Below are 19,411 nucleotides of genomic sequence, written 5' to 3'. Positions count from 1 at the left end.
TTTGTAGTTCTAGGTACATTACAAGATACTCTATAATAATGTTTCTATATGAATCTGTAATCTATCAATCAAAATTATCAACCTCAGGTATACTGATTTAAGCACTAACAAATAAATAAGTCTAAGTTCGTCACAATAATTTTCTATCTCCATAAATTGATATCTCTACGTATAAGTTAAGATACTCAAAAGTTCCTATATGACTTTCAGGATCTATGAAATATACTAATCTCACTATTATTCTAAAATTGGATTTTCTGCGTGTTCATAATTTTTAGACTAATTATTCTCTAATCTCTATTAGATTTGTAAAACATAAAGTAATTGGTTTACCCTACAATTTTTACTTCATTAAATGTACAAACAACTAAACAAACAAATCAATCAACCAAATAAATCTTTTAGTTATTGATAGCTTTTAGTGATTAAAGTTTATCTTTCAACCCAAACCAGCTCTAGACTAATCTATCTGGCACTAAAAATTATCTACCGTTTCCCACGTAAGATCTAATAGTGAGCTCTGATACCAATTCTAACGCCCCAACCTAATCACCCGCTTAGCTAATAAGATTACAAACTAATTGAAAGCAGCAAATCTAGATTAAAGACATTAAGAATCTCAATTACATAAACTAATCCCATAACAAACCCATATACTCTGATATTATTTAAATGAAAATCTCTCGAGTGATATGAATATAATAATGTGTTGTTTTACAAATTAACAAAGAATATACATAAAGGATAATACAACATCTTTAGATTCGATAAAGCTTAAGAAAACAAATATCTTTGTGCACACCGTTTCTTCTGAAAAGTGAAACTGATTTGATGACCATCCACGCCTACCGAGAGATCCTCAATACATTGGTTCATCCTTTGAATCGATCGTTAATAATAAAGACTAACTGGATTTGTTTAGCTAGTTTGCATCATAAGATCATAATACTCATCATCTCAATCATGACTACCATGAACACCATCATCAAGCTTCTCATTAATTTCTTATCTAAACTACACTCTCATTAATTCTAGATATCTAATAAACCATCTGTTTCTTCTCTTGTGCTCATATAAACTCCCTCACAAAGATCCTTTATGTGACAACCAATTATCATCAACTTTTCTCTCAAGGTTTTCTACTAACTATCTCTCTTTCTTATTCTCTAACTTTCTCTCATTCACTCCCCTTCCTCTGATTTTACTCTATAGCATAATATAGCTATTTTCTTCATTGTTTAAATATCTTAATTAAGAATACAACATGCAACTACCAGAAAAGCATGACTAAGCAATGAACACAAGAAGACAACCATGATTCAAAATACGTACATATTTATATTCCCATTTGATTTTTACTCTAACACTTCATTTACACCCCACTACTATCACAATCTCTAGGAACTTATTTGGAACAACCTAATACTAATGGCATCAAAATCTGGTCAAAGTCAGAGTCAACGGTCCAAGTCAAAGAAATGGTTAACGGAAATTTGACTGATTTCTATTCTATCATATTTATGCCCCACTACTATCACAATCTCTAGGAACTTATTTGGGACAACCTAATACTAATGGCATCAAAATCTGGTCAAAGTCAGAGTCAACGGTCCAAGTCAAAGAAATGGTTAACGGAAATTTGACTGATTTCTATTCTATCAGATTTATGCGTTTGAGTAGTCAATTTCGTATAATTTTTTGAGATCTATCTAATGGTAACACTGATTTGCCAAAATATTGTTAGATTATTTTTAAAAAAATTTGTTCAAAATAAATTAATTATGCCATTAACGACTAAATCGTTTCTTAACCAGTTAAACAGTGTCGACGTGATTGCGTCTCCTTACACAGTAGCGGGAACAAGGTTACCCATAATCCAGCAACCATATGCATGATTGCTTTCTCCTTCCTCGTGCATCCTAGCTGCCTCGGCGGCTGAGATGGTTACAGTTCACACACACGAAGCTAAAACACGTGCATATGTGAAGTTTTGTAAAAACATATCATTTCATTAAAGGCAAGAATCCCAATCCCAATTTCTCAGATTTGTTAAACCCTGGATGTCTTTCCATTCTCTGATAGGGGTTCAGATCGTCTGTGCCACTGCTTGGGTGTGCCCTATGTGCCACACCAATAAAAACACGGTATTTTCTCTTGGATTTGTAATATCTTCTTTAACTAATTAATTATCTTTCCTAATCGATTAGTGTTGTATAAATAGAAAATCTATTTAGTTAGTCATGGTTAATGAGAGGAATGATGTGGCGTGTTTCTATTGGTGTGGCACATAGGGCACACCCAAGCAGTGGCACAGACGATCTCGACCCCTCTGATAGTCCTTGTTACTTCAACTACAAATCTGTTATCATGGAGTATTTCAAGAGACTCCCAGAAGAGATTACAATCGAGTCAATTGTTGAATCTAAATCCGTAAGCAAAAGCTGGAGAAATCTTCTTCGTCAACCATCTTTTTCTCAATTGCACTTCCGTCGTCTCTCAAATCCTGATTCTGATTCTGGTATGTTGAGTTTTCTTGCTTTGACTCGTGGTGAGATTGGGAATGGAAACCTTCACTATTTTGAATTTGATGAAACCCATGAGTCAACACCGATTGAGAGATTCAGAAGGATTAATTATTCCCTTCCATTTAGGGGTACTAGGTTTATCAATTCGTGTAATGGTTTGGTCTGTCTTGCTGGATATCTACCTTATCCAGCAACTACTGGGTCTGTTTGTATTTGTAGCCCTATTACTAGAGAATATGTTATACTTCCTCAAATTAACAACGATAGTGATATTTGGATGACTGGATTTGGTTATGTTTCTTCAACAAATGAGTACAAAGTTGTACAAATGTATAATAATCTCAATGCAGAGTTCTTGAAGTCTACATATACACTCTAGGGAGTGGAAATGGATGGAGAAGCCTTGGAAAGCTCTTTACCGAATACAACGCATATCCTTGGCACCAAGGTATGTTTGCCAATGGAGGAGCTCTTTATTGGTTGAGCAGTATTTTAGAAATGATCCTGACCTTCGATTTGGCCGAGGAGAAGTTTTGTGAACATCTTTGACCACCTCCTTTGGCCGTAAATTATAATTGGGATCATAGTAAAATAGGGGTTTTGGATGGGTTTTTGTGGTTTGGAATCGGAGAAGAAGATGAATTTCATGACATATGGCAGTTGAAAAGGAAGAATGATAAACATGGCATGAAAAAGAAAGAGGAACATCAGTCATTGGGTTGGAGTAGAAAGTGTAGGCTTGATGATACCGCATTATTAGCTGTTACAAAAAGTGACTATTTTAACTTCCATTTATAAGTATCTCAATATTTACGACCTAAAAGCTTCAACCTCCAAAAGGCTTGTGGAGTTTGAGGAACGATTTTGTCAAGTATATCCTCACAAGAACACCCTAATTTCGTTGAAAGAATTAGGGGAAGAAGATACAAAGATAATGAAGTCAGTTGAAACTAAGGGGACAACAAGCCGTGATTAGCCTTTCAACCATCTGTAAGAGGAGGATATCCCTGGATATTTACTTATGAACTGGTAATCTTTGTTGAGTTTCTGAAGCAGTATTTGTTCTGTAGACTTATTATTTTCATTTTGAAAATGGAAAGGAAGTAACCTTTGTGTGAGCATAAATTCATTGACATTGTGTACTGTATCCGATACATAGATTACTCATACTCTTTCTATGTATAGTCGATCCAACTTTATGGGAGTGTTTTTTTATGTTGGGTTAAGCTACTTTTCTTTGTGAATTGTGCATTTTGTTAGTATTTCAATGAGTATGATGTGCAAACTTCTTGCTATCGTCTGCCAAGTAGGTTTGATGTATGCTGAAGTTATTTACATATGTAGTTATCCCGCATTGTAATTCTACTTGTATTCATGTAGCAGCTGAGGTGTTTGGACTTGTGTCAATCCCCCCTATCCAATACGATTCTGGCGTATTGATTCAAGGATTCGACATAGGTATATTTGTTTCTATTGTTATGCCTCACTTTCATGTTCATTCCTTGATTATCAAGGATCTTCTTTGTAAATATATATATATTTTTTTTTATGTTGTGCTAGTTGGGGCAGGCAGAGTTGGATATGTGAGAATAGGTGCCTATATGGGTTGTAAGATATTAAGTCTACTGTGTCTGCTTCTAATTCATCATTTAGCGCTAGTACATCAGAAAGAGTAAATTCTGATGAACTCGGAGAAGACGGTAGTGATCTATGAGAAGCAAGTGATTCATCAGCTTTAATCTCTTGCCTCATAGTTATATTTCTTGAGGCACAAAATTTAAAATAATTGTTCCTCTCTTTTACGTTGTTAAGAAGTTTGTGATAACATATGTTACTGCAGATACGAACCTGCGTATGAAAAGAAGCTTCCTCAATCTATACTTGGGAAACATTCTTGGAAACCTACCTTGACCACGACTACTGGTCACAAGTGTAGTTATGTAGTTAAAGCACCAGCCGGACATCCAATCTATGAGAATTCCCGTGTCAAGGTTAGTTGTTATATTTGAATCTTAAAGAAACAGTTTTTGCCTTTTCTTGTTATTAAGTATCTTTATACACAAGCTCTTCTGATTAGCTTCAGACATCTCTAGGCAAATTTTACGTAAAAGCGTTTTTTTAACTAATCTGAATAAGAAAAAGGGTAGATCTTTCCTTGGCAACTCGGAGTATCACCATTGGAACTTCCACACATGAGTCATGACTATCTGAGCAAAATTGCTAATTCGTATTTATGTTTTTCAGGGTTTCAAAGCACTAATAACGGTTGTTTTATCTAATGACCAATTTTCCTCTTGGAGAACTGCACGAGGTACCTACGCAGTTATAAGCTCTAAGCTATATGCATTTAAATTTTGTGCAAATTCGTATTTCTGGACTTTTTCTTATTCCCTTTTGTATTTACAGTGCCACTACACTTATATCGCTTATTGACCAGGGTCTGATGGAATGGATAAGCCAGTAAAGTCGTTGCAGTGTCTAAATCTGAAATGGACCTTTTTTTGAAGCGAAGATTACTGGTGGAGGCTCTTCCCGGTGGCTCTGTTTGCGTGGTAGGAAGAAACTGTTTACAAAGCAGCAAACAGATTCTAGAGGTAACTTTCTGAAAACTCAGTTTCGAAGCAAAATATAAAGAGCTGACCAAAAGTTTAAGACCTGATTTGATTCACAAATAGGTAGGTTTCATTGAGCTTAAAACATGGGCTACAAGCAATGTGGACTTACATAGCAACACTGTACAATTTGCCAACAGTTTTTGGATTTAAAGCCAACTTGTTTAGATAGTAAAGATGTATACATAATCTATCCCTTTTGTTTTTGTTTTACCTAGCTTAAAGAAGCCGAATCAGTGCTGCAAAATCTAATGGTCACCTGACTTGTCCGCCAAATTGCTTTTCTTCTTCTATTACATTCATGTATATCACCTTCAAATGACTAACATCCATTTTGTTCCTGGTAGGCATATTCGGTTAACACAAGTATACACAAAATTTGTGCATCCCATCGTGCAGCATTTTCTCCCTATTATAGATTGTTATTCTATTTCCTGGTATATAATTGATCCTTATTCATGATGATAAATGTTCAGATTCAGCAAAGGTACAAAGCTGCCACAGGAACCATGGCATTGGTTTCCGAAGGTTCTCCAGGTGTCAGTTTGGATATCTGAAAATTCATCGCGGTTTTCTTGTTCTTTTGACCCTCTTTATTTGACAGTAAGAGGCACTTGAAAGCTTGTTTCAAGATTTTGATATTTTTTTGTTAGTCATTAAGGTTCTATTCTTTAAACTATCTGAGCTGTAATTTGTAACCCTTCTTTTCTGAAAGGGTTTTATCTGTAACATAGAGAATAAGACGAGGTAAGAATATCTGAGCTGTAATTTGTAAGCCTTTTTTTTTTTTTTGCAATGTAATTGTGGTATGCAAGGCAGCCCTTGCATCACCTCATATTTACGAGGAGCCAAAGGTAGTCTAATACCAGTTTGTTTGCCGACTCTTGCCATAAAGAAGTTTGTTGTTCGGATTGAGTATGAATAAAAGCCACCCTGTTCAAGCCACTGAGCCGGATACTTCCAAGCATTCAAAATTCACAAGACTTCTAAATACACTGAGGAATCTCAGTCCAAAGCATTCAAAAGACTTCTAAATACAATGAGGAATCTCAGTCCAAAACCTGAGATGACCGATGTTAAGAAAAATATTTTTAGCGGCCCAAAATTAAATCTTGGTTCCGCAACTGCACACAATATTCCTGCACATTGAAAACATTAAAGATGTTTTACTCAGTAAGAATGGACAATATTAGTTTCGTTTCCAGATCGACAAATCGCATGCAAGTAAGCTTGCAATCTTATTGTCCATCTGAAGGCTGTGTCACGTTGTAAGATGTGGCTGGCATATGAACTTTCTATCAAACAGAAATTACAAAAATATTATGCTCAGGCGATAAATCTCAGTTCAAGCCCGGACGTCTCAACCTGCGGGGGTAATCTTTTTGCTCATCCCCTACAAACGTACCCGATTTAACTGAAACTAGACTCGCCACATAAGCCTCCAGCTGCAAGATATTCTTCATGTACTTGTATCCTCCTCCATTATTTTGACATCTTTTCTTTTCATCCAAGTGGGTTCTCACAACATCAACCACCCCATGCTGATCACACGCCTCAAAAAAGATTTCTCCATTTCTCAAAGATACAAGTCTCCTTATGTATCGAAAGGATCGAATACCCATTGTCATAGCTCTGGATATTCAGTTTTGAACACTTTAGACCAACTCTCTGTCAAGGATATTGTGTCGACATCACCAGTTGTCCAAGATATTGTGTCGTCACAAGAATATTCTGCCAAAGATACGTAGCTATCCTGTTTCCTGTAATATGTAGATTTTGTATGATATGCATTCATTGTGCATTCATTGTGTATAAACTCTGTAACGATAAATAGAGAAGGGCTGACCTCTCCCGATCATTCGAGGAAGAAATAAACCATCGTTCTATATAGTCTGATATGGTATCGAGATAGCTTAGGGTTATCAATCTTGGGATCATCTTTCTTTGTTTTAAATCAGTTCCATGGCTTCTTCCTTGTTCAACTTCAATCACGTACTAACTATCAAATTGGATGAAGGTAACTACTTGCTGTGGAAATCTCAAATCATGGCTTTTGTTCGCGGCCATGGTTACATGGGTTTTCTGGACGGAACACATCCTTGCCCACCTGCTACGATTGAGGTACTGCTACCTAATACAACTGAAGCTATTCAAGATGCTAACCCAGAGTTTTTGACCTGGCAACAGAAGGATCAACTGCTGCTTAGTGGTATATTGTCCTCTTTGTCGCAAAGCGTGCACACTCAGATGCTTGGAGTGACGACCTCTCAAGAGGCATGGCAAAGACTGGAGAGGATTTTTGCTTCCAACTCTCAAGCTCGTATGATGCAGCTCCAGCTGCAGTTAGTAAACACCAAGAAGGGTGCTTTAAATATCCTTGATTATCTTACAAAGATGAAGTTTTATGCTGATAGTTTAGCTGCGATTTCTCAACCAGTTTCTGATTCCATGCTTGTGTTGTATGTTCTCAATGGTCTTGGTCCTGAATATGGTCCATTCGTTACGGCTATGACCACTCGTGCTCAACCTGTTTTATTTGCTGACCTTCAAGGCTTCTTGCTTAGCCATGAAATTCGTTTGGCAGACCAACATGTGACTGAACTAGCCTCTCCTACTGTTCACAATACACAGAGACAGTCGTCTTCCACAGTCAATGGTCAGTATCGCAACCAACACTCAATGCCTAATCGTGGAGGAAACCACAATACTCGTGGTCGTGGTCGTAGTCGCAGTGGGAGTAATCATCATCCAGGGTATCGCCATCAACCTTCACCTACTTCTATCTGCCAGATCTTCCAGAGGTATGGAATACTGCACTTAACTGCTACAACCGTTTCACTGAAGGAGGAAACCGATCTGAATCGGCTGCTGCGAATGTTGCAACTCATGCTCCTGGTTACAACTATGTGGATCCTTCCTGGTATCCAGACTCTGGAGCAACCCATCATGTTACTCATGACCTGAGAAACATTCAAAATCAGAGTGACTACAATGGCAATGACATTGTTACTATTGGGAATGGTACAGGTTTGCCAATAACTCATATAGGGTCTTCTTTTTTTGATGCACGTTCTTGTTCTCTAAAATTAAGCAATATACTTCATGTTCCTACAGTAAGGAAAAACTTATTATCTGTTCAACAATTTACAAAAGACAATGATGCTTATTTTGAATTTCATCCTGATGTTTTCTATATTAAGGATCGTACATCGGGGAAAGTTCTTCTAGCATGCAAGAGTAAAGATGGTCTATGTCACCTTCCTTCTGTAGCATCTAGTTGGTCAAGGAAGGCTTTCATTGGAATAGGGGAGAAAACAACACAGGCAGTATGGCATCATCGATTGGGACATCCAGCTTATAGAGTTGTCCAATTTATCTTAAATAAAAATAAGTTACCTGTGAGTAACAGTAGGAATTCTAGTTTCTGTGAAGCTTGTCAATTGGGTAAGAGTCATCGGCAAACATTACGGATGACTAACTCAATCTCTCAATCTCCACTAGATTTAATTTTTACCGATGTTTGGGGACCTTCACCTACTATATCAACATCTGGTTCAAAGTATTATGTCTTGTTTATGGATGATTTTTCGAAGTATTCTTGGATTTACTCAATTACTTTTAAGTCAGATGTATTTCGGGTTTTTGAGAAGTTTAAAGCAATGGTATAAAATATGTTTTCTACTACTATTAAAGCAGTTCAGTCAGATTGGGGAGGAGAGTTTCAAAAACTAGAATCCTATTTTATTCGTTTTGGGATTCAACACCGAGTTTCGTGTCCTCATACACACGAAAAGAATGGTGCGGTTGAGAGAAAACATCGGCATGTTGTTGATATAGGAATTACACTAATGGCTCATGCCAAGGTTCCTACTCATTTTTGGGACCATGCTTTTGAGGCTGCAGTATATTTAATCAATAGGTTACCCACCCCTACATTAGGTAACTCATCACCGTTTGAAGTACTATTTCGCAAAGCCCCAGACTATCAATTCCTGAAAGTATTTGGTTGTGCCTGCTACCCTTATCTGCGTCCTTACAACAAACACAAGATCAATTATCGATCCATTCGATGTGTCTTCTTAGGTTACAGCTCCAGACATCATGGTTACAAGTGCTATGAACCAACTCAACGGCGTATATTTATTGCTCGACATATTGTTTTTGATGAGTCTCATTTCCCATTTGCAGGTCAAACGTATTCTCCACCTACACCACTCCCAGTTACATCTATACAGCTGCCATCGTTGCCTGTTCCTTTTTCGCATCCAACTGCTGCAGCACTAGCCCCTGCAGATGCCCCGATGACCTCAGCTTCACAATCTCCACAAACCTCCGGCTTTGGTCAGACATCACCAGTTGCAACACCACTGGACGATGTTACTTCGCATTTGGAAGTTGGTGATACAGAGATACCTGCCACTACAGCTACTTCTATTCCAGCTCCTACTGTCACCACACAAGGGATGCATACTCGCTCCAAATCTGGAATCATCAAGAGGAACACTCGTTATCCGTTAGCTCTTACCGCTGCAGTCCAATGCTCTGACGATGAGATTGTTCCAACCTGTGCATCTCAGGCTTTTAAATACCCCCACTGGAGAAATGCTATGATTACAGAACTTAATGCTCTCCCACTCCATAATCTTTCATCTGCCATATCTCAAATTTAGTATCAGAAACACTACACAGCAAGCAAAGGCAACCTCTCAGCACACCAACAAATGTATAATCGAAATCATCCATATGCTCAGGCTGCGCAATTTCTTTGAATACCCCGTCTTCCATATCCATAGAAACTAAAACTCGCGGTTGAGACTCGTCATCACTCATCCGCGAACTTACTAACCAGTGGAGAGCTCCATCTAGAAACACCCCAGGCTCTTCTCTAGAAAATTGATAAGCAATGCAAGAATCATACGATTTCCATAAACCTGAACCTAACCTATACATCTGAACTTCAGATAAATCCGTATCTGGTTCACTAAAAATCGACACAAACTTGTAACTATAAGATTTGGAATCATAACCAAACCCATAACCGATGTTTATATCCGAAAAACCATAACCCATGCGTCTATTGGAGTCTTTGGTTAGAAAACCCAAACGGGATTCCATTGACAATATCACTTTGTACTCTGCACTATATGGATTCCAAACGTAGAAAACACAACCAGCGTGGCACGCACAAATCAAACCATTACAACTACCAACAATTTCAATCCTCCCATCTCCACAGGGCTTCCGGAATGGGTACATGTATTCAGCATCGTCATCAGATTCTATTAGTGATTTCAATTTTACGCTGTAATCAAGATCGATGAAATCACATCAACTCTCTAAAAAAGATAAGGGGTGTCTAAATTTATTGAAACCACAAAAATTACCCTCTAAAAAATATTAATATCACTAAATTACCCATCAACTCTTAATAATAAACTCAAAACTAAAATCATTTTTCATTTCTAACCTAAAAACCTATTCTTCATGTTTTCTTCTCCCTCTTTTTTTTAGACCAAAACTCGTCGATTATCGACGATCCAAAAACGATTAATCGTTTTCTTTCTTCTATAAAATGCCGAAACAATCAAGAATGAAGCATCCTACTAACATGAATTTTTCTAGTGATGAGAATCCCGGACTTGTTGAAGTGATACGAAAGAAAACGAAGTAAGTGCTTGAGGAAGCCGAAGCGTATCGTATCGCAGAAGAGGAGGAAATGGTTGAATCAGGTACTTTTATATCAACCCAATCCTCTAAACTAGGTTTTAGTAACATGCAATCGCTTAGAAATCAAAATTTTTGAAATCAAAATTTTCCGTATTTTACAGAATCAGATTATGTTAGTGTACAAGTAAATCGATTCTGTTTAGAAAAGGTTTATGTTCTTGCTCACATAAACCGATTGTTCTGCATGTGAATAGGAATCGGAAAATGTTAGTGTATAAATAGCTTGATTCAATTATGGAAGTATAACCGTTGTTTCTGTAACTTTTTTTCGTTAGAATCGGATTACATATGTGTTCATAAAAACCGATTGTGTAGCCTTTGAATTCTTATATGCTTAGTCAATAATCGGACTTTATATGTATGTCGAGAAAACCGATTAGTAGAATCGGTTTACATTAGCACTTAAAAAATCTGATTGTTGGTTTTATTATGTTAGGAATCGGACTTTATATGTGTAACGAGTAGACTGATTCCTCTAAGAAGAACAACCCATCGTTTCTGTATGTTTTTTTGTTAGAATCGGAATACATGAGCACTTGAATAAACCGATTGGTTATTTGTCATGTTAGGAATCAGATTTTATATGTATATCGAGTAAACCGATTGTGCACCTTGACTTAAAAAAATGCATTCGGTTTCATTGTTGTTTGTCGCTTAACTCCGTATTCTACAGACCAAACAAGAACAACCAACAAAAGCAAGCCGAAAAGAATATAAGAGGAAACATGACCTTGCTTCTCCTAAGCATTTGGGACCTCGTCGAAAAGACGGTCAAAACTTGAATGCTTCCCACCGAAGAGCCACGGGGAGTAAATCCAAATGGATCAGCATCAATGACCCACCACCTCAAGCGGAGCAACCAACACATGAAGAATCTGATACCGATACACCTACTGAACAAGAAGGTGGTGATAGAGAAGTTTGCCGAAGAACAAAGTGATGAGAAGTTAATGAGGAAGAAAGTGGTGGAAAGGAGATCGATGAAGAAGAAACTGGTGGGAAGGAAGGTGGTGAAGAATAAAGTGCTGAAGAAGAAGGTGAGGATGAAAGTAATAAAGAAGAAGTTGAGGATGAAAGTGATGAAGAAGAAAGTGAGAAGCAAGTTGATGAAGAGATAGGAGAAGTTCAAGAACAAGTCCAAGGAGGAGACGCTCAAAACCAAGATAAGACAGATGGTAAGAAGAAAGAAGTTCCAAAGAAGAAGAAAGGGGACCACATGCCCAACTCGCTGAAGATGTTTTCTCGCGGCCCTAAGGATCCCGTTTACGGGTTACCCGGTGATGGAGGACATATGTTATTGGGGTACAAAGGTAGTTGGGTCGTCGTCTTTTTCCATACGATAGTAAGTACCTAAACCTTATGCTATGTAACATAAAAATTATTATCTGTGTAGTGTTTTGAATGTTGTCCATCGAGTTTGTTTTGTTTTATAGGATCACAAGGATGCCGTTCGTCTTATGAAGCCAGGAACGTCAGTGAGTATGATGAGGCAATGGCCACTGCAAGCAATAGAATCAAACGTTGGAGAAGTTCAGGAAGTAATCGATCTAGTCAATTCTACGGGGTTGGTACCTGCGGTCGATAATTTGGACCTTAGTTACGACAAACCTCTTTATTCCGCCTTTGCCGCGAGGAAACAATTACTTTGCATCTTCCGTTTGGAGAAATGACGATAAATCCAAATGATGCGAAGTTCATTACCGGGCTAATCATAGAAGGTAAAACCGTGAAGCACGAAGACTACGTGCAAGAGCTTGGGTGGGACAAGATTTACGCGTTCACCAAGGATGTGTTCCAATGGGATGAGAAGAGGACCAAGTCAGAGATGCTAGTAGGCAAGGCAAAGCAGAGGATATTCCATCTATCGAAGCTGAGAGACAACTTTATGGGAACAAAGAAGCTTCGCTCCGAGGGAAATGTGCTGACCAGGGAACGTATCATCGCCACGACCAATGCGTATGTCCTCTACGTCTTGGGAGTTATTATCTTCCACGGTGTTTCCGGTGCCCGTGTGAGCACCAACTTTATCCAACTGTTATAACCATTTAACAAGATTCCCGAATACACTTGGGGCACTGCTATCCTTGCACACTCGTTGAACGAGTTGAGAAAGGCTTCTAGGGCTCAAAGGAACCAAATCAGAGGAAATATGCTTTTCTGCAGGCGTGGATATATTCTCACTTCCCAATATTTCCTCAAAGGTCTTCGGCGAACAAGGAATGGGACCACGGGTATTATGGAGACAAGTACATGGTAGGACTAGAAACCTACAATATTAACCACAAGCGCACGGTGTCTACAATGTAAAACAAGGAAAATACGGGTCGATACTACGGGGAGTCGGGTTGGTGAAACTAAACTTCTAAGGTTCTACTATTACTGATTTAGAGACGGTGTCTGTCGATACGACGAGAACATTGATGATTATACTAAATAAACAAGATTTAAAATAAAATAAAGATAACTATGGTGTAGAATCCACCGCCTAAATGTATAGAAATCCCCTACTTTGATATACTAGTTCTCTTTTAAATCAAGGAGTTATAGAGATTCTAGCCTCAAACTACCTTGAAGATGTGATAAATCACTTGCACAAATGGATGAATCAACCTCAAGCTAAAAATCTGTCAAACCCAAGTATTAGTTGTCTTGTTATGGAACAACCAATCAAAGACTGAACTATAAGTATCAACTCCTAGCATTACCTATCTGTTTAAGGCATATGTAATCACAAATTGAACTAAATCAGTTTACAAAGCTTGAATACACATCAAAGAATTGATCAAACTACCAAGGATGCATGACATACAAGGTGCGAGTAAATTGATATGAATTCAGAGATTAAATCATGCTTCTCAATATATATTCATGGAGAAAAAGTAAATCAAACCAAAGGATTCTAATTAATTAGGGTTTCATCTAAACCATAACAGAGATTTTTAGAACCTAGCAAAATGAAAATTAAAACCTAAACTACTACTACAGCTTGCATCGGCTACCCCGGGCTTGAGTTTCTCTCTACAATCCCCTCTCTATTTATACATTAATTTCGCCCAAAATTAGGTTCAATTTGTCAACACATACATTGAAATTTAGGGATTGAGATGTCAATCACTTACCAAATGGTACATAACAACTGATTTGTGCTCCATTGCATTCAACTACTTCATTATCATCAGGACCACACTGTTGTTGAGGGAGTTCCAGAGTTGTTTCGTGCGACAATCTTCTCTTCACTCACAATTTCAGATTTCTTCTCTTTTGAAACTCAATAAATGGTACTGTGAATTGAGTGTATGGGCAGAGAGATACATGGAGAGGTGAACTAAGTGATTTGACTATAAAGATAGTAGGTAATTTAAGGGTGATGAATCATTCATGGCTGCACAGTTGAAACATGGAAGAGAAAGGGTGCAGTTGAAAGAGTATGGGCGATAGTTTCAGAAGATAGGTTTTTCTATTTTTTTCTTCTTCTGATTTTTGAGAAAGAACAGGGAAAGTGAAAAGGGGGTTACTTTGGTGTTCCGCATGTGTAGCTTGTTTATATGTTCTAGGATGAGAATTGGTGACCTCTTTGATTTCAAACATGATTTGAGCACTTAGACCATTGATAAGACTTTTTCACTCCTTGACCACAACTATTTGTTCGATTGACTTGGTAAGTTCAGTTCTGCACACACTCATCTAACAGCTCCCTTGTGTCACGGTGTGACATTCCCACTTCCTCTTATGCTCCCTTTACACAGTCCAGCTGATATTTTGCTTACCATTTACACAAATACCTACAACACAACAAAAAAGAGATTATTCCGACAAAATTACATGTTAAAGGAGATATGCTCATGGTACAAGATTTGTCATAAAATAGAACATTAAGGCAATACAGATGTGATAAAAGACAGCAAAAAGATCTCTAAATATGCATTATTAGGCACCGATCACACCCCCAAACCTGAATTTTTAACGACCTCGAGTAAAAAAAAAAACTAATAATATCCTACCTACACCACTGTCGCTGGTCTCTCGATTGCATTTAGTGAATGCAATAAGACTTTTAAACACTGAGTGTCCCTAGTGGACGAGTTGAAGTATCGTGAGGATTTGCTTAGAACATACCCACAAAGTTCTAGGTCAAAAGAGAGCCCACCTTGTATGATGTATAACACATGCATTTCAGTTTAAGCTCACAACAAAATGGATCTGTCAATCTAGCTTTCAAAGGCACAATTCTAGCACTGGAACAATTATGGACATGTGATAAAGAGTGTAAAGTGTATCTACACATGTATAGAGAGTGATCGGAAGTTATGACTGCCAATCACCAAGAGATAGTTTTTAGCTAAGAACCGAATTCAAAGCCAAGCTAGATGTCCAGCTTTACGAGAATTGGGAATGTTCACCTAAGAGTTGGTGATATTTCAGTTTACCCGCGTTGTACATCGATGGCGTACACCCTCCCTTGCTTATTACAAGACTATTTACAACAAAAAAAATACATGACTCTTTCTTTACATTGAATACTCTCTCATTTTTGAGGCAAGAGAAAAATATTAACTATAACGAAACATAACAAAATGGACTCCTTTATCATTTATTTATCTATTTTTTTAATTTTCTTTTTTACTTTCCATTCTTCATTTTCTGTTTTTTTTTTCAACTGATGAAGTACTTTAAGAGAACCATAACAATACAATACTTCTGACTTATGAACAAAAAGAAAAATTACATGGCTCATAGCAAGAGGTAGCCCTTTTCGATGTACCCAGTCAAATTCAATGGTTTCTTTTATTAATGTATCCTCCAACTTCTATCCCAACCAACCAAAGAACAAGCTAGTCAAGTCTCATTCGGTATTCTAAAGTGATTGGCAGTCTACTTAACCGAAGCTATACATGTATTGGTAGATCGTGCATGTGCAAGTTTCCTATCACATGTAAATGTGCTAGAATCAAGTGGTGCCTCATCATCTAGATTAACAATCCTAATACATTTCAAATGCAGACATCACAAATCAGGGAAGATGAGCTCAATAATTTATTTATTTATTTATTTTTAAACATGGCAGAGTTCAGTTTCAGTTATAGCACGGTGACAGTCACATGGTATCTACTCTATACCCCCAAACCTAAACTAAACATTGTCCTCGATGTTTCAAAAGATGAAAAAGATTATACTACAACATACCAAGAGAACCATGTTGAGTAGAGGAAAAGGAAAGAGATTACCGGATGTCGACGAAAGAAAATTTTGAACTCCATTATTCAAGGCTAGGTTCCAACATAAATCAGCTGAGATTACATTGGATTAGCACAATATATACACAAAAAGAAAAATAAGACTCAAGTGAAACATTACCTACTGGATTATATACAAGAAAACTTCACCACACACATACAACCTAAATATTTGAGGATCAACCCAAAATATGATGTGCAGAAACATCAACAGTCTTACACATATATAGCATGGGAGTGTAAGTAAGACTGCGGATGTAAAAGAGCTACCCCCAAACCTAAAATTTTCAATAGATATGCTTTTGGACACAAAATCTAACAATTTTAGGGGTGCATCATGCACAAGGTCTAATTCAAAGTGAACAAGATTAGTAAAGGGAAGAGATACACATTCCAACCGTGGTTTCTAAAAGGTATTGTATATAGATGCGAAATAGTCCAAGAGGACTTGGGAGGCACACAGTTCCAATCATAGATTAGGAACTCTCAAAATAGTTGGTTTTAAAAAAAAAATACAAACAAAATCTAGGTTGGATGAAAGATCATCAATTTGTGACACGGGCAGGGAGATAAATACATCCAAGTTATGTTCATTTTTAGGCTCAAAAGTATCAGTACGCATCATAGTTTTCTCCCAGTCAGAAACAAGTTATGCATTATCATGCTCACAGTCTTTGAACAAATCAACAAGACTCAAATCGGTATCATGATTATCCAAAGTACCCAAATCAAAAATCAGAAGAAGCAGCATATTGTGACCTAGGCATGGAACTAGACACATCAAGGTTATTTTCACGCATATGATCATTGGTGTCAACAGAAAATTCGACTTTCCCTAAGTTAGACACTAGTTGTGTGTTATGCTCTCTGTCACAGAACGTCTGTAAAAGCCCCAAATCAATATCAACATCATCCACAACTTCAGAGTTGGAGATAATAAAATCATAAGAAACATCATTTTTTAGAGTCGCAGCAGCGGAGTCTAAGGTTACAGTAACAGAAGATTCCACAACAACATTTTAAGAGTAAACATGTTCTTCTAACACATCATCATCATAACAAGGATTTAATGTCCTATTCAAATCCATAGTGTCCCTAGTCCACTCATTTACCTCTAGATTAGGTTCATATTCAATATTGGTTTCCTGAGTAGAAACATAAACACTATTTTCAAAATTTACCTCACTAGGAATAACAAACATCTCATCATGAAATCCCTTCCTTTCTTCACTTTGTAAATGAATCAGGTTCATTTTAAGAATCATATTAATTTGTTCAATGGAAGGAGATTCTTCACTAGTGGGTATCCTCGTTTCATATGGATATTCAGTACATGGTTGTGCATGAGGTTCACTACAGAAGAGGAACTCAGAGGTGTTGCTATATGGATGATCATTCAATGCTTGCAATTCAAATCTAACATTATTTTGTTCAATGAGTTTGATATTTTCCATCACAGATTGCATACATGGGCTCATGGGGGTACATAATTGTTCAACATCCCCTGGTGGTGGATGATACATGTGTGAATAATCATCAGGGTTTGCATATTGAGGCTCAGGACCTAGAAAAGGTCCATAATAATCCCTATAATTATCAATACCATGGTCTAATGGAAACTCCAAATGTGAAGCATGCTCGTAAGCAAGTTCTCTAAGTAATTTGTTTGATGATTTCTTATCCCTAACAGCTGACCAAAATCCTAACATCTTTTTTTTTTTTTTTAATAAGAAAGTAAAATGAGTTTATTCTAAATGCTTCTAACAAGTTCTAAACAGAATGATGCATATAGTATATAAGTTACTAAGACTAAACAGTAAACACAATAGACTAAACACAATTATTACTAGTAAAGAAAAATTACAAAAACTAATCTTTTTTTACAATGTTGTTGCCGTAACAATGGCAAAGCTCCGACGTCTATCAATCCTAAATTGGATTTCTATTGAAATTTAGAAATAAAAATATGGCTAACTAACGAGAGGCCAACTCGTATTTGTTAACAAGATATAAAGCTTAGTTGTTAAACCCAATATCAAAACCATTCAAACTAAGCAATTATAGAGCAAAGACGTCATTTTGTGATCGTTGTTTAAGAAACTTACCTCCGCTGTGCATCCGGGAAAGGCTACTCGGAACTGAATGTCCCATATTTTCTGTTGAATCTCCTTGTTCTTACATTTTTGTGGTAGCCTCTCTAACAACAAACAATAAGCCGTACACAGTTAAGCACCAAAATGAGGAACAAAGTATAAAATCTACGGGACAAGGAAGAATTAGGATAAAACATAAGCGATAAGGAAAACAAATTCCTAAACAGACTGTGAACACGTAAATCACAAAGGCATCTATATGTTCACAAACAATGTTCGCACTCTAGGTACAGACTCGCACTGATAATACAATGGCATTGATTCCTTGGCTCCAAACCTTCGGGTTTATCATAGCCTCATCTAATAACATTGTGAGGGGCGTTTACGTAGGGGAAGATAAAGAAAACGAAGCATAAAAGTAAAACTCATGAAGCGTTAGACAAATATAAAGTGCTGAAATGTAAATAAGACTGGGATTTACGTGGTTCAGCACTAAGGCCTATATCCACGGGGTTGTGGTTTCACTATATATTTGATAGTTACAAAGATAGTCGAGTGACTTTGGGGTTTACATAGGTCTGTATATTGTAAAGAACTAACTTACACTCACAATCTTTCTCTCTCCTTCTCTTCCTCAATTTTTCGATCCCCTTACTCTTGGTGGAGAGGGGGTATTTATAGGGTTAGAGTGTGGGACCCATTTCTGAGGGCCGTTGGAACCTTATCTTCTTGTGTTTTGTGTCCATCACGCGGGGGTCTTCGTTCATTACTTCATCACGTAGAGTCGTCCTCGTTCGTTCCACGGGTTGCTCGACACGTATGCTGCTCAGAGTGTTTAATGCGGGTATTTGAGGCGCCTGCTCGTGTCAGGCAAGTGTCTTCTGCCCCCTGTCACATCCATGTCAGTTCACCTTCTCTCCACCGTTGATCTTGGCTTCTTTTGGGGATGAGATAAAGTAACTCTTCGGGAGTTATTTGGTGCTCCGCAGTACATCGTGTTACCGGTACATCTTTTTAACTTCTTCCCTTAGATTTGTTTGGGCAAATATCCAACGTCGGCGGGATGGGTATCTTGGCTGTGGGCGCGTGTCATCATGCTTTGATGACTTTGTCCGCATTCTCTCCACGTATGTTCCTATATACACGTGTTTGATGATGAAATATGTGCACACAATTTGCCCCTTTTCTTCGGGCTTGAGTGTTTAGTGGGAGCATTGAAG

The 19,411-nt window shown here is 37.5% G+C and overlaps 1 protein-coding gene and 1 long non-coding RNA gene across 2 annotated transcripts; one reads left to right on the top strand and one right to left on the bottom strand.

The window, feature by feature from the left end:
* Positions 1–4,370: 4,370 nt before the first annotated feature.
* Positions 4,371–6,009, top strand: LOC113325966. Its single transcript, XR_003348208.1, has 4 exons — positions 4,371–4,516; positions 4,770–4,836; positions 4,963–5,119; positions 5,614–6,009. It is a non-coding gene; the product is annotated as an uncharacterized LOC113325966 (long non-coding RNA).
* Positions 6,010–9,809: 3,800 nt separating this feature from the next.
* Positions 9,810–10,590, bottom strand: LOC113348372 (F-box/kelch-repeat protein At3g23880-like). Its single transcript, XM_026592128.1, has 3 exons — positions 10,553–10,590; positions 9,911–10,439; positions 9,810–9,818 (listed from the first exon to the last, which is right to left on the bottom strand). Exons 1-3 carry the CDS (start codon positions 10,588–10,590, stop codon positions 9,810–9,812), a joined length of 576 nt encoding a protein of 191 aa, XP_026447913.1.
* Between the last annotated feature and the right edge of the window lie 8,821 nt (positions 10,591–19,411).

Source organism: Papaver somniferum, chromosome 1, assembly GCF_003573695.1.
Source record: "Papaver somniferum cultivar HN1 chromosome 1, ASM357369v1, whole genome shotgun sequence".
Classification (NCBI taxonomy): domain Eukaryota; kingdom Viridiplantae; phylum Streptophyta; class Magnoliopsida; order Ranunculales; family Papaveraceae; genus Papaver; species Papaver somniferum.
Note: the sequence above shows the minus strand (reverse complement) of the source record. Positions and strands in the feature narration are given on the sequence as shown.

Excerpts from the sequence above, each read along its gene's own strand:
- LOC113348372 (XM_026592128.1), bottom strand. The coding sequence starts at position 10,590 with ATGATTTTAGTTTTGAGTTTATTATTAAGAGTTGATGG. Across the intron at positions 10,440-10,552 it reads TTATTATTAAGAGTTGATGG|CGTAAAATTGAAATCACTAA; the intron begins GTAATTTAGTGA and ends TCTTGATTACAG.